This window comes from Euprymna scolopes, chromosome 8 (genome assembly GCF_053919585.1).
Source record: "Euprymna scolopes isolate OS-2025 chromosome 8, ASM5391958v1, whole genome shotgun sequence".
Lineage (NCBI taxonomy): Eukaryota > Metazoa > Mollusca > Cephalopoda > Sepiida > Sepiolidae > Euprymna > Euprymna scolopes.
The window spans coordinates 47,827,512-47,843,317 of NC_136489.1; the positions used below are offsets into that span (position 1 = coordinate 47,827,512).

At 38.5% G+C, this 15,806-nt stretch overlaps 1 protein-coding gene across 1 annotated transcript in view; it reads right to left on the reverse strand.

Annotated features, from left to right (window-relative positions):
* The window catches only part of LOC145283551 (putative ATP-dependent RNA helicase DDX41), an 87,831-nt gene that overhangs the window by 28,130 nt on the left and 43,895 nt on the right, over positions 1–15,806 (reverse strand). Inside the window, exons 6-8 of the mRNA XM_080132434.1 lie at positions 11,808–12,017; positions 10,597–10,750; positions 188–324 (exon numbers count right to left, since the gene is read on the reverse strand). Of these exons, the coding sequence (XP_079988560.1) occupies positions 188–324; positions 10,597–10,750; positions 11,808–12,017 (501 nt within the window). The remainder of the gene's footprint in view (positions 1–187; positions 325–10,596; positions 10,751–11,807; positions 12,018–15,806) is intronic.

Here is a 15,806-nt window from a genome sequence, read left to right on the forward strand (position 1 = left end):
TCCCTCAGTATTGTCATCATCGTCGTCATCATCATCATTGCCGTTATCTCTGCTCTGAGTCCCCATTATATGTGTCTCCAATATGAACCCCCCGCTACACAACATAAGCCCCCCCGCCCTCAAAATTTGCTGACCAAGTTTGTCAGTTGTTTCTAATAAAACAAAATAGAAATCTGCAGATGTTTACCTTTTGATAAGTTCAATTTGATCCTTGACTGGCATTCCACCGATACACAGAGCACAACGAAGAGCCGGGTAGCCATCGTCTTCCATGCAACCACAATAATATTTAATAATTTCATGTGTTTGTCTGGCGAGTTCTCGCTGAAATCGTTTTAAAAAACAAAAAAAAATTCACTAAAATATTGAATTTGCAATTTGAAAACAATAAATTCAGACGGGGGGGGGGGGGGGGGGGGGTCTCGGGGTGCAAGGGGGGGGGGGGTAGTATGTCTTAGAAGTGTTTATATATCCCCTAGATCATAATATGTACGATTTGGGAACGCGGGTCGCGTCTAGATTTATTTACATTGATTTTTAAAAAATTCTTACTATTTCAGACCATCTTGTGTTCGTTTAGCTTTTTTTGTATAAAACCGAAACTAATTCAATCTAAGCACTGTTCCTGGCAATTGCACCGGGGAAGGTCCAGTAGCAATCAACTTTGATCAATGTGGGGGCAAACTCCTTATATCAGACAATTGCTATTCATTATGGATTTTGTTTTTCACACTCACTTCCTCATCTTCGGTGTTTTCCCATTACGTTTTGGCCGTATCATCCTTCGGCTTTCTTCAGGTGTATCTCGAACTCGGGAACTGTTTTTTTGGAATTTCGAACCCAACCCTTTATTGTTACGGGGGTACCATGTTCTCGTTCCATTCAGGCTGTCCCTGCTGCTACCGCTTAATGCTGTTACTGCTGTGTCTATCGCTGTCATTGTGTTGTCACTGCCACTGCTTTCGCTCAGGATTGAACTCAGCACCTTGGAGACTTGCAATGTCTGTTCCAACATCTTAGTCGCCTCGGCCATGTGTCACTAGGACAATGATGTATCAATTTTTTTTGGGTACTGTTAAACCTAAGTTGTTATTCTAGGTTCTCTCTTATGATTAGAGGTTCCCAAATTGTGTTCAGTTCTATACTCGAAACGTAGTGGAAAAAACACCGAAGATGAGGAAGTGAGTCAAAAAAACGAAATCCATAATGAAATCACCTCATCCCAGAACTATAGACAATTAATAAATTGCTATTCAATTTGGACAATCCCCTTTTTATGGGGAGCTGCCCCCCCCCCAACATCTTGGGGAAACAACCAGCCAAAGTTAGATAAACAAACCCAAAAGCTGCCCCGCAGTAAAATTTAACTCCGCTACTTCTATTTGACCTCATTAATGAGGTCAAATAGAAGTAGTGGAGTTAAATTTTATTGCGGGCACATGTCAATTCTGTTTTTAATACTTAAATAAATTCAAACGTGTTTCAGTTACTCTTTCTTGCTGGTCGAGCGGGTAACGTGTCAGGTTTTTTCACACTTTATTTTCCACCTTCACCTCGAGGCTTCAGGTTCGAGCCTAACTACTTACCAAAACTGTAACCAAAAAAAGTAAGTATCAGGATCGAACCCGAACCCTTGAGGCAAAGTTGTAAATTAAAGTGTGAAAAAAAAAACAAGAAACGTGCGACGTTAACCATTGTCCCAACGCGAGATGCTAACGGAAACACGTTTGAATTTATTTAATTACTTGGATTTGGCAGGTGCCCGTTTTAAGGAGTTAATGAGGTCAAGTTTGACTGCGGGATAGTATGTCATTTACTGCTGAACGCTTCCCCCCCCCCCAAGATGTTATAGGAAAAAGACTAACCCACATGTGGCAAGCAACAAATGTTGAATATTTATCTTCCCAAAATCGAGCAAATTAAATAGACAGGCGAGCTTCGTTGTTAACTGTGAGATATTACGATTTATATGTGATATAAAAAGTTTTAAAAAGTTGTGAACCGACCGACCGCTTCTCTGAAAAAAGCCTTTTGAAAAAGCGAACACACATACAAATATACATACATTTTCGCTTTTATATTTATAGATAACCTCAATTTTTAGGTTGTCACCATCATCTCATATAAATTGCCTGGTATTTACAAAAGGTCACTGACGAGGTTCCACATAGCTTAATTTTGGTGATCTATTAAGAAAATGCTGTTTTGGTCAACAAAGGGCAAAGAATTACATTCTCAAAATGGAACGTGTAACATCTAACAATATAGTTGCTATTTTATCTTTTGCCTTTCAACTTAAATAGCTATAAAACAAACATTAGTATGAATAGATAGAATTGCTTGCAATGCAGATAAAAATGGACAAAGAAAAACCCAGCATTCTTTTGATTAAAACTGTATCTTTTTATAGAAAAAGTACAATATACGAATGTATGTGAAATAAATTAGTTTTTTTAGAGCAGCAAAAAACAAATATAAAGAAATAATTTGAATAAAAACAATTCTGTGTAGATCAACAATAATTATTTATTATATAAACGAGCATTGTCCAGGATTGAATCAAAATCAACAAATGTTCACCCTTGCCATACTTTTATTATCTGTGAAATCAGACATGTTTTAATCAAATAAAATAATTGCCCTTTTTTTTTTTTTTTTTTTTTTTTTTACTACACAGTGATACCAACTTATCAAGGCCCGGAAGCCACTCAGGGATAAGAGTTATTGCAAGTACATTACGTTAGTGTGGAGATTTGATGAAGTGTTTAATTAAGGGGGCGGTTCATTAGGAATTTGTTAACATTGGACTTGAAGACATCCAAGTTGTAGTCTGGAGGGAAGCAGGCAGATGGAACAGAGTTCCACAGGCATGCAGTTCTAAGAAAGAAGCTTTGTTCATGGAATCCGCGTTTTGATTTAGGCACAGATATAGAGTGGGGGAAATTTTTGACAGTGGATTCAGCTAGACGTGTGTTTTTCGTGAAAGATTGGCGAGGGGGGACCAGAGACTGGAGCTCAGACGAGCACCTGCCATGAAAATAACGATAAAACAAGGATAGACTCGCAACGTCTCTTCTGTGGGAGACAGGTTGCAGGGTAGAGAAAAGGGCATCCCCCACTAAGCCACAAAGTCTATTTTGTACTCTGTCAAGGCAGGATAGGCTGTTTTTAGCAGCTCCTGCCCAGATATGGCAACAGTATTTCATCCTTGGACGTACTTGGCTTTTATATAGATAGAGAATTGCATCAGTAGTGAGATATCTTCTGGAGCGGTAGAAGGATCCCACCATCTTTCCAGCGACCTTGGCAACAGACTTGATGTATGTGTTCCATTTCAGATCAGGAGTAACGGTCAAACCCAGAAGCTTGTCAAAACACGGGGCCTCACCCAGACGAGAGCCATCCATCACAATTGATGCCAGCTGGGGATCAGAGCGTTGATGATATAAGGATAGGAGTTTGGTTTTGGATGCATTAAAGGTAACCAGCCACATCTTCCCCCACTGAACCACGCGCTCGAGATCAGAGGAGAGAGAATTTGAGAGAACTTTGTCATTTACAGCCTTTGATGTGTTGCCGTAGATGGTCGTGTCATCAGCATAGATGTCAACGAATGATTTAAGTATGTGTTTAGGGAGGTCATTGATGTAGATCAGGAAGAGAGTTGGGCCCAGGATTGACCCCTGAGGGACTCCAGCATTTATATTGCAGGCCTCCAATTTTTGTCCATCTACCACTACTCTTATGAGCCTATCGGAGAGAAATGATTTAATGATTGAATTTTCCAGTTATACCGTAGCTAGAAATCTTGTGAAGTAGACCCTTATGCCATACCTTGTCGAAGGCCTTTGATATGTCAAGAGCAATTGCCCTAGAAAGGAAGCCTTTGTCAAGAGATTCACTAACCCTGTGGGCTATAACCGTCAGCACATCTGCAGTAGATCTTGCAGAGCGGAAACCATATTGTGTGTCACTAAGAAGGTTATTCCTGCTGAGGTGGTTGACTATTTCTCTATTTAATATAGATTCCAACAACTTACTCATAACACACAGGAGACTTATAGGTCTGTACTGAGAGGGAGATGACTTATCACCTGAATTCTTAAATACAGGGCAAACTGATGAGGTATTCCAGGGAGTCGGAAAGCACTTCTTAAGGCAGCGCTTAAATAGTTTCGTAAGTATGGGAGCAAGTTCTGGTTGAAGCTTTTTTAACACTATAATTGGGATGCCATCAGGGCCAGTTGCTTTACTGGAATCTAGGTTCTTTATTAGCTTGGCGACCTCATGCACGGATATTTGTATGTTACCTAGCTTGTTCTGTGTTATAGGAGGAAGTATGGGCAGTTGATGGCCTTCGTCGCATAGGGTAGAATTAGCTGCAAAGTTCTTTGCAAATAGTTTGGCCTTGTCTAACGCTGACGAGATGACCTATAATGGTTGGGATAGAACGCACACTTCTGTTCAGGATCCTATTTGTTATTTGCCAAAACTGGTGGGATCCAAGCCGCTGATCAGCTACCTTGGATTTAACGGACTGAGCATATAGCTTTCTTGCATTTTTTATTACTCTTTTACAGTGATTGCTGGCAGACCTGAAAGCAGCTTTAGTCTCAGTGCATCTATTACGTTGGTAGCTATGGAAAAAGTGATTTCTGTGCGCGATTGCAGCAGCACATTCTGGGGAGAACCATGGCTGGCTGTTAGGTTTTTGTTGGAATTTTTTAGATGGTATGAATTGGTCTATGCCTACAATTAACCATTCGGTCAGATCTGATACTATAGAGGACACTTCCTTTTTAAACATGGAGTGCAGAGGTAAATCAGATATGAATGTACGGAAGCTATCCCAGTCAGCCATAGAGTATCGGTATACAGTACGGTGGAGGGGTACGTCTGGGGGCTTCTTACATTTCGTTTTTATCTTAACTGATACGACGGAGTGGTCGGAGGATCCTAGAGGAGAATGAACGGAACATGAACATAGCTCAGGGGAAGTTGAGAGAAAAAGGTCTAAGAGGCTTGCATATTGACCGGGTGTATCGGGCACACGGGTTGGTTCGCGAACAATCTGAGTGAGGTTATAAGCAATGGCAAAATCATGACAAAACCTCCCCTCATCATCTGTCATATTTGAATGGGTCAGCCATTCCACGTTATGGACGTTGAAGTCACCACATATGTGGATGTTAGCCGAGGGATGTGAAGACAGTATGTGGTCTATTTTCTTAGGTATGCTCTTAAAGATAGTAACTCCGTTGTTGTGGGGCCTATCTATAGAGGGCAAATATAAATGCAGTGGTGTTAACAAGTGCAACCCTGAAGCACATATAGGGTAAATTAGGATCTTCTCTAGAGATATCCCTGCCACATGGGAAGCCATCCTTAATATAGGCATATATTCCATGTCCATGGCGATCTTGGGTGTCAGATTTAGCTGTTAAATTAGAGCATCCGTTAATTATGAACTCATCTAGGGAAGTGGTCGGCCCTATTCCAGTTTCACTTAGAAATAATATGTCCGGTTTCGTCTCCTGTAATTGGGTTTCAACCTCTGGAAGGTTGGAACGTAGACCCCTGATGTTGGAGAAGGAGACTTGGTAGTAGGGGTCTACGTTGGAAGATGGGGTTCTAGGTTTGAGTTTTTATTCTGGAGATATTTCATGTTGAGGTTTTGGGATTTGTGGAATAGGCCAGCATACTTGGTTAGAGCAGTACAGAGAGGGAAAGTAAGAGAGAAAAAGACAGGAAAATTTTTTTATTTGTAGCACACGAAAAGGTAAAGCCGTAACAATTACCCACTAGTATGGCATCGAGAGGCCCCACCAGAGACTTCTGCATGGTCCAGATCCACTCACCAAATGGCAATACAGCAGTCCCAGTACTTTGCGCCTGCTGATAGGACAGCCTCCTTAGTGGTTAATCCAAGGTTCGGGTCCCTGACTATCAGGCGGATAACGTCAGCCCAGACAAAACGTTTACCTCCAGCACCCTTACTAGTGACATGGCCACAAGGACAGACAGAGACAGAAAAATTTCTGACATCTCAGACTACTGGTCACCAAGTACTATCGACCTTTAAGCAGCTTTTTCTTCACCCTTTGTCAGAAAAATCACTCATTGAATGAGGACTGAATGACAAAATAGGAGAAGCGAGAGTTACTGGAGCTGCCGATAACACATCCACTGTATTATCTACTCTCCATTTAAAAAAAAACAAAAAAAAAAAAAACGGGGGGGGGGGAATGGGGACAAGTGACTTATTTATATCTAAGTATTAAGTCCGGCGCTAAGTTAGCAATTCAGGACACTTTTGATGATAATCTCCCCTCCCATATTAATGGGTGGAAGTTTGTCGTTATCTATCGAGTTTAAATCATTAGAGTTTCATCTTATAATTAATTAAAATCCAATAATTAACTATTATCAATTTGTAAAGTCGGCTTAATATTAATTTACATTCGAGTTTAGATAATTATTCAAGGTTTTACTTTAGGAGGTTCGTTTTCATGAGTAACTGTTTCTTTGCACTGTATTATATTTCGAATGTACTTGAACATAAGGCTAACTATATTAGATGGTTTGATTTGCCAACAAGAAGCAAGCATTTTCAATACAGGCAAGCTTGCAGTAATAGTATATATTAAGTATACTACTTAAATAAAGTCCTAAGTTTATCTACTTTAATAGAGAATAATTTCTGGCATTTTTTTTTATCGTTAGTTAACCTGTTCTAGTTAAGGAGCCAACCCCACCACAGTGTATCAGAAGGAAGCTTCACATGCTTCCCTGCAGTGACAATCCACAATATGTTGTAGTCTACATTGCACTCTAGAGAATCTACTGTTGATTATCTGTAAATAATAACTTCACTTAAAGTTTAAAATGCAAAAATAAAGTATTATGGTTCAATTGTGCTCTAAACAGAAACATTTATTGCGAATGCGCCCCTGTCTTATAAAATTTATGTAAGAACACTTCCAGATAAATCAGGTATTTTCCTGTGAAATAAAAAAAATAAAAAAAAACGGGCCAGCTGTTTCCAAGTTCGTAGAGAACAAACTTACACACACAAACAAAGTGCTTTTTATATAATGATACAACTGATAATAAATTGCTATGAAATTTAATTGTAGTGGCTGAACAAACGTCCGTTAGAAATGTTTTTCCCCATTCTTGGCTGCTGAATGTAAGGGCAGATAACTGCTTTCCAAAATGCTGTTTTCATCAAAACAAATAAGAAAGAGCAAAGCGTTACTTCCCTTTGAATACTAGTTTTATCAAGATGGAGTCTGTTCCATCTAACGGTATGGTATTTTATCTTAACTTGAATAGCTATAAAACAAATATTATATTGAATAAAAAGAATTGTTTAGAATGTAGATAAAAATATCATGTTCCAAAAGTAACGTAAATTAATCTAGTAGTTTTAGTAGTTGTAAATAGAAAATTTATATTTGCCCTCTATTGACCCCACAACAGCGGAGTTACTATCTTTAAGAGTATATCTGAGACCACATCCTGTCTGCACATCCCTCGACTAACATTCACATCTGCGGTGACTTCAATGTCCATAACATGGCATGGCTGACCCACTCAAATAAGACAGATGATGAGGGGAGGTTCTGTCATGATTTTGCCATTGCCTATGACCTAACTCAGACTGTTTGCGAGCCCACCTGTGTGCTCGATACTACCGGTCAGTATTCAAGCCTTCTAGACTTTTTTCTCTCAACTTCCCCTGAGCTATGTTCATGTTCCGTTCTATCTCCTCTAGGATCCTCTGACCATTCCGTTATATCAGTTAAGATAAAAATGAAATGTAATGTCCCCAGACGTACCTCTCCACCGTACTGTATACCGATACTCTATGGCTGACTGGGATAGCTTCCGTACATTCATATCTGATCTACTTCTGCATTCCATGTTTAAAAAGGATGTGTTCTCTCTATATCAGACCTGACCGAATGGTTAATTGTAGGCATAAACCGATTCATACCATCCAAAAATTCCAACAAAAACCTAACAGCCAGCCATGGTTCTCCTCAGAATGTGCTGCTGCCATCGCGCACAGAAATCACTTTTTCCATAGCGACCAACATAATAGATGCACTGAGACTAAAGCTGCTTTCAGGACTGCCAGCAATCACTGTAAAAGAGTAATAAAAAATGCAAGAGAGCTATATGCTCAGTCTGTTAAACCCAAAGTAGCTGAGCAGCGGCTTGGTTCCCACCAGTTCTGGCAAATAGCAAACAGGATCTTGAACAGAAGCATGCGTTCTATCCCAACCATTATCAATGGACCTGAGGTCATCTCGTCAGCATCAGACAAGGCCAAACTATTTGCAAAGAACTTTGCAGCTAATTCTACATTTATGCGACGAAGGCCATTAACTCCCCGTATTTCCTCCTATAACACACAACATGCTAGTTAACATACAAATATCTGTGCGTGAGGTCGCCAAGCTAATAAAGAACCTTGATTCCAGTAAAGCAACTGGCCCTGAAAGAATCCTGATTATAGTGTTAAAAAAGCTTCAACCAGAACTTGCTCCCATACTTACAAAACTGTTTAAGCATTGTCTTAAGAAGTGCTTTCCAACACCCTGGAAAACCTCATCAGTATGCCCTGTATTTAAGAATTCAGGTGATAAGTAATCTCCCTCTCAGTACAGACCAATAAGTCTCCTGTGTGTCATGAGTAAGTTGCTGGAATCCATATGAAATAGAGAAGTAGTCAACCACCTCAGCAGAAATAATCTTCTTAGTGACACACAATATGATTTCCGTTCTGCAAGATCTACAGCAGATGTGCTAATGGTTATATCTCATAGGATTAGCGAATTGCTTGACAAAGGTTTCCTTTCTAGGGCAATTGCTCTTGACATATCAAAGGCCTTCGATAAAGTATGGCATAAAGGCCTACTTCACAAGATTTCCAGCTACGGTATAGCTGGAAATGTTTTCTCAATCATTAAATCATTTCTCTCTGATAGGCTCAGAAGAGTAGTGGTTGATGGACAAAAATCAGAGGCCCGCAGTATTAATGCTAAAGTCCCTCAGGGGTCCATCCTGGGTCCAAGTCTTTTCCTGATCTACATCAATGATCTCCCTAAACACATAAATCATTCGTTGACATCTATGCTGATGATATGACCATCTACGGCAACACATCAAAGGCTGTAAATGACAAAGTTCTCTCAAATTCTCTCTCCTCTGATCTCGAGCGCGTGGTACAGGGGGGGGGGGCTGGTTACCTTTAATGCATCTAAAACCAAGCTCCTATCTTTACATCATCAACGCTCTGATCCCCATATGGCATCAATTGAAATGGATGGCTCTTGTCTAGGGAGGCCCCATGTTTTGACAAGCTCCTGGGCTTGACCGTTACTCCTGATCTGAAATGGAACACGAACATCAAGTCTGTTGCCAAAGTCGCTGGAAAAATGGTGGGATCCTTCTACCGCTCCAGTAAATATCTCACTGCTGATGCAGTTCTCTATTTTATATGAAAGCCAAGTACGTCCAAGGATGGCGTACTGCTGCCACATCTGAGTAGGAGCTGCTAAAAACAGCTTATCCTGCCTTGACAGAGTACAAAATAGACTTCGTAACTTAGTGGGGGATGCAGTTTTCTCTTCTTTGCAACCTCTCTCTCACAGAAGGGACGTTGCAAGTCTGTCCCTGCTTTATCATTACTTCCATGGCAAGTGCTCGTCTGAGCTCCAATCCCTGGTCCCCCCCTCGCCAATCTTTCACAATAAACACCTGTCTAGCTGAAACCACTGTAATAAATTTTCCCCACTCTTTAGCTGTGCCAAAACCAAAACGTAGATTCCATGAACAAAGCTTCTTTCTTAGAAGTGTACGCCTGTGGAACTCTCTACCGCTTGCCTGTTTCCCTCCTGACTTCAACATGGATGTCTTCAAGTCCAACATAAACAAATTCCTGATGAACCGCCCCCCCAAGTATTATCAAATCTCTAATACTAATGAATACTGTTCACAAAATAATCTCTAATACTAATGAATACTATACACAAAATAATCTCTAATACTAATGAATTACTCTACACAAAATAACCCTTATCCCCGAGTGGCTTCTGGGCCTTGATAAGTGGTGAACTTCACGTACAAAAAAAAAATCGAATTTCATGATTATCTGAAGAATGTCTGTTTTAGCGACCATTTTGAAAGAAAATTTAAAAAAGAAAACAAAAGGAGATAACAAGAATTCAAACTTGCTAGATTTGTTGTAAATTCCAACTAATCGTTTAATAGTGATTTTCTTATAAAACTACTTGATCAATTTACATGATTTTTGGAATATTATATTTTCGTTTCATCACATATGTACAGCACAGATTTTTCTTTATTTTTGTTTCCAATATAAGGAAATTCTAAACAAGAACAATATGCTCAATCTAACAGTATTGGTTGTTAATTTATCTTAAACAGATATCAAACAAAGATTAGTTTGATTAAATAGAATTGCTTGCAATGCGGACAAAAATGGACAAAGAAAAACAGGATTCTTTTGAGTAAGGAGGTTTTGTTTTTTGGTTAAAGAAAAAGTAAAAGATCCTTCCCACTTACAGATGGGCAAATAATTAAACCATAAGGTCCTTCATTTTTTATGAAAGGCAGGCGTTTCTCTTGCTCGATGCAAAACATCAGAATGGGTAATGTAAAGACCAAGGTCTTCCCCGATCCAGTGAAAGCAATACCAATCATATCGCGACCGCACAATCTACAAAATCAAAAAAGAAACAATCATTTAAGTCTGCAATGAAAAATTATTTCAAAATTATTCAGAAATTTGCACAGAAATTTTTATCTGCACCAAAATAAAATTCTTCACGATTTACTCTTTTTAGAACATTGCCCTCCTCATCTTAGTTCTTGCAAATTTTACAACCTGGGTGTGCCAAGTTCAAATCCAGTTTATTCCACAGAAACATTTTCTTTTAGGATGTTGGCAACCTTCACATGGTTCCTCTTGTAAGTATCCAATGTCTTTGCACATAGAATTCTAACTGGAAAAATATCAGGGAAACCAATGCCAACAGTAGGGGGGGATTACAACAAAGTGTTCAGTTTGAAATTCACACACGATTACTATCTGTGATATAATGCATCCGAAGATGGCTGTAGAGTAGATTTGAAATACTGCAAAAATGGCAGCACTCAAGAGAGGGGAAACTGTTTGAAACATGTAGATTACAATATTTACCTCATACAAATTGTTATTTCAAATCTGTTAAATGTCTGACTTGTCCACCAAATTTCATTCATGAATGTCCAGCAGTTTTTGTTTTGTTTATGTTCACTGATTCATGCTTTAAATGTGCACCTGTGTGTTGCAAGTGCATCTGGATACGATTAATTTGGATTGTGATGGCCTTCTTCAGTTCAGGAATAATCTGCATGTTGTTTTAATAGACATTATCTTTGAGGTAGTCTTACAGATAAAAACCAAGGGAATTAAGGTTTGATGAGTGTGAAGCCCATTCCTACTGATTATATGATCACTAAAGCATATTTATCAAACAAAGATTCTTACATATTCATGGCTGAAATTTGGTAGACAATTCAGACAGACTGAAGTTTCTTTGTAACAAATATGGTTAGACTATGAAATTTTATTAATGATTCCATGGGTCACATTTTATTTTTTAAGTGGGGTTTTGTGCTGGTAAGGAGAAATCACCCTATATAAAAAGGTTGATTAAACAAAAATTATTAACATCGAAAACAAAATAAGACAAGAAAAAAAAGATGGTCAAATACAACGACTTTCTGCCTACACTGTTGGAAGTCCTTGTACTTGGATTGGAGTCGGATGTGTAATTCCCTTTTTCTTCAGACCATTAATGATGGCTTTTGGAAATTTCATCTCTCGGAATGTCTTGATTGGTGCTGGAAGTTCCTCTCCCTCCACTAAAATGTGGCCCTTTTTACGGACTTTTGCATGACGGTGTTCAGACATATTTAAAATATAACGTGGGGGGCGCCAACTGGGGACAAAGAAATGAAAAAAGAAACGAAAAAAGATAAAATTCAGGTGGTGCACAAAACAAAGATACAAAAAAGTTTTATACATTTTGAGATGAAGTTTATTCATTTATTACTAGAAAGTAATTGTAGATGTATGATTGTTACGTGATGTGGGTCATACTATGTGTTTCACATGATTTTATGTACAGTTAAAGCCTCATAAGCAAGATAGTGGATTCGCTAATTTAATCATGACATAGGAAAGATTTGAAGATGGATAAATGTTGTAGCTTAAATCTCAGTGACTATAAAAAGGATAGAGAGATGGAGACGAGAGGGGGGGTGCAGTTCAAGTTAAGTAACTATAGTTCCACTTTTTAAGTAAATGAAATATACAAGATAACACCCACTCCAAGTTTATTCATTTATTGCAAGAAAAAGGAAATTAAAAATGTTTTTAGCATTTAACGGATTGCATGAAACTTTTAGTTGCAATCAAATTGGCAGTTGTTTTTTTTTTGTAGGCAATTTATGTAAACGCACAAGACAATAATGTAATATGGTTTGATATTCAAGGATGACATGCATTTAGAGTGTTTTGTTAATCTTTCACGTCCATGCGGTGTTTTCAAAATCCACAAAACTTTATTATTAAATATTGATACAACTTCTTCTGTTTCTGATTTTTTTAAAATGAGGATTGGTATTTAGATTATTCAACCTATTGTTCTCATCTTGAGTGTTAGTTGCATAACGTTTCAGTTGATGTAACATCTGACTTTCTTCAGGTGTATCTTGTTTAACCTTTTATTTAATCGAAGGTAGCATGTTCTCATTCCATCAGCCATGACTGGGTAGAAGTCCTAAGTAATCTGCAATTGTATTTTTTTTAGTGTTGCGCGCACTGAAGATTGAACGTTCAATCTCTGGAAGTGTGTCACTTACAACTGAATTTTACCAAGTAGTTTATCCACTATGTCATGGGTCCTTGCAGAATAACACTCAAGATGAGAACAGTAGTTTGAATAATCCAAACAATACAGATAACACAACTTGGATAAATGGTTGGTTCTGCCCCCCCCCCCCTCTACAAAAAAAACTGTCCATGAACAAGAACAAATATTGCAACACAAGTGTGCAAGATATTATTGTTACAGAAGTTTTGAAAATTCACTTGTCATTCAGGTGTTCTGGGACTGTCACTAAAATACAAGGTATATGACCATTTGAATCAATCATTTAAAAAAAAAAAAAACTTTGCCCCCACCCCCAAATGTGTGGACTCCAATTTCTTTAAATTAATTATTCTATAATAAATTGAGCTTAATAAAAATTGCACTAGAAAATTCCTCATTGTGTCACATATTTAGTAGCACAAACTGCATACTTAACAGTATAAGTTATGTCAGGCCCATCAAATTACTTTTGATAAAATTTTTATTTTTGGCTCTTTTTTACTCCAAATAATGGCATATTAGACATAAGGGGCTACTATTTGGGATTGTGAGGAGTTAGATAGCAAGATGTTTGTTCACATTACATCTGTCAGTACAGTCAGGGAAACAGGAAACAGAGAGAGAATTCCAACGTTTAGAAATCCAAGAGAGGAAACTATTAGAGTAGAAAGCTTTGTGGCATCTAGAAACCTCAACAATAAAAGGGAGGGATTTTGCTACTTGTCAGGTTGGTGGGAGTATGTATGTTGAGGGGACACAAGTGCTATGAGTTTATCAAAGCACCTTCCATTAAAGTACTTGTAAAACAAGCACAGGGATGAAACATTGCAACGATAGGACAGAGGTTGGAGCTCAACTGATAATGCAGGATATATCGGATTGAAACTTTTTGGAAAAAAAAAAAAAAAAATGTCTAAAAGAGAGAGATTAGTGATAAATGCACCAGCCCAGATGTGATAACAATACTCGATGCATGGATGTATGGTAGCTTTGTAAAGATGTAGGATACTCTCAGGTGTGAATAATTTTCTAGCATAGTAGAGAGAGCCTACTTTCTCTGCAGCAGCTTTGGCAATGTCCTCAATATATTTGTTTCAATTCATGCTACATATGAATGTTAAACGAAAGAGTTTGAATGCTATCTCAAGTAGGGTGTTATTTATCATGGCAATTGGTAGTTGAATGTTTTTTGTAGTTGTTAAAGGAAAGAAACAGTCTTCGTAGCATTAAATGTTACCAACCATTTACGATCCCATTCCGCTACAGACTGAAGGTCGTTTACTAGAGTTTCTGCTATTGCTTTGGATACGTGTACATTCGCTTTTCCCCTCATATCTATTATAGAGCATGGTGCTATTAGCAAATGTACCCATCTCAGACACAATCTTATCAAGGAGGTCATTTATGAATACCAGGAATAATAAAAGTCCAAAGATCGCTCCTTGAGGAACATCTGCATTTATATAATGTCTAAATACACGGTCATCAAGGGTAACCTTGATTTTTTTCTTGTCTAAGAAGGATCTGATTATATTGAGTATTTGTCCAAAAATACCATAAGATTAAATTTTCATGAGAAGCTCTTCATGCCAGAACTTGTAAAAAGTTTTGAATATATCAAGGGCTACAGCTCTAGCTTCCTCTACCTCATGTAGAACATGGTATATATGTTCAGAGATGACTGTTAAAATATCTGCTTGTCTAAATCCATCCTGTTGGTCAGAAAAATGCTGAACATGTACAAGGTGGTCGGCTAGTTCTTGGTTGATTAAAGATACAAAGACTTTAGCAAAAAGAGGGAGGACAATGAAGGATTGATAATTGAGTAGGTCAGTTCTTAAATACTGGTACAAACGGAGGCAATTTTCCAGCTTTCAGGGATGGAAGACTCAATTAGGCATTTGTTGACGTGTTTGGAGAGGACAGGGCTAGCTCAGAAGAGCAGTTCTTAATTAGTACGGCAGAGATGAGATCAGATCTACATGCCTTGAAGGTGTCTAGCACAGCAGAGGAAGCCCACCTTCTTTGCAGTAACCTTGAATATTAGGCCAAGAAGTTTGAAAAATAAACTCAGAAATGGTGCTATTTGCCATGGCATTGTTGTTTCACACAGATTTTGTAGTTGTTAAAAGAAAGAAACTTAGTTTTAGTAGCATTGAATGTTACCATCCACTTACAGTCCAATTCTACTACAGGCTGCAAGTCGTTTTCTAGGGTTTCTGCCATTGCCTTGATAATGTGTACATTCATTTTTCTTTCATATCTATTATAGAGCATGGTTTTATCAGCAAATTTTATCAAGGAGGTCATTTATGAATATCAGGAATTCTAAAAGCCCAAGGATCGATCCCTGGGGCACACCTTTTTTTTTTTTTTTTTTTTTTTTTTTTTTTCACACAGTGATCACCACTTATCAAGGCCCGGAAGCCACTCAGGGATAAGGGTTATTGTGAGTACATCACGTTAGTGAGGAGATTTTATGAAGTGTTTAATTAGGGGGGCAGTTCATTAGGAATTTGTTAACATTAGACTTGAAGACATCCAAGTTGTAGTCCGGAGGGAAGCAGGCAGACGGAACAGAGTTCCACAGGCGTGCAGTTCTAAGAAAGAAGCTTTGTTCATGAAATCCGCGTTTTGATTTAGGCACAGATATAGAGTGGGGGAAATTTTTCACAGTGGATTCAGCTAGACGGGTGTTTTTCGTGAAAGATTGACGAGGGGGGACCAGGGATTGGAGTTCAGACGAGCACCTGCCATGAAAATAACGATAAAACAAGGATAGGCTCGCAACGTCTCTTCTGTGGGAGAGGGGTTGCAGGGTAGAGAAAAGGGCATCCCCCACTAAACCACGAA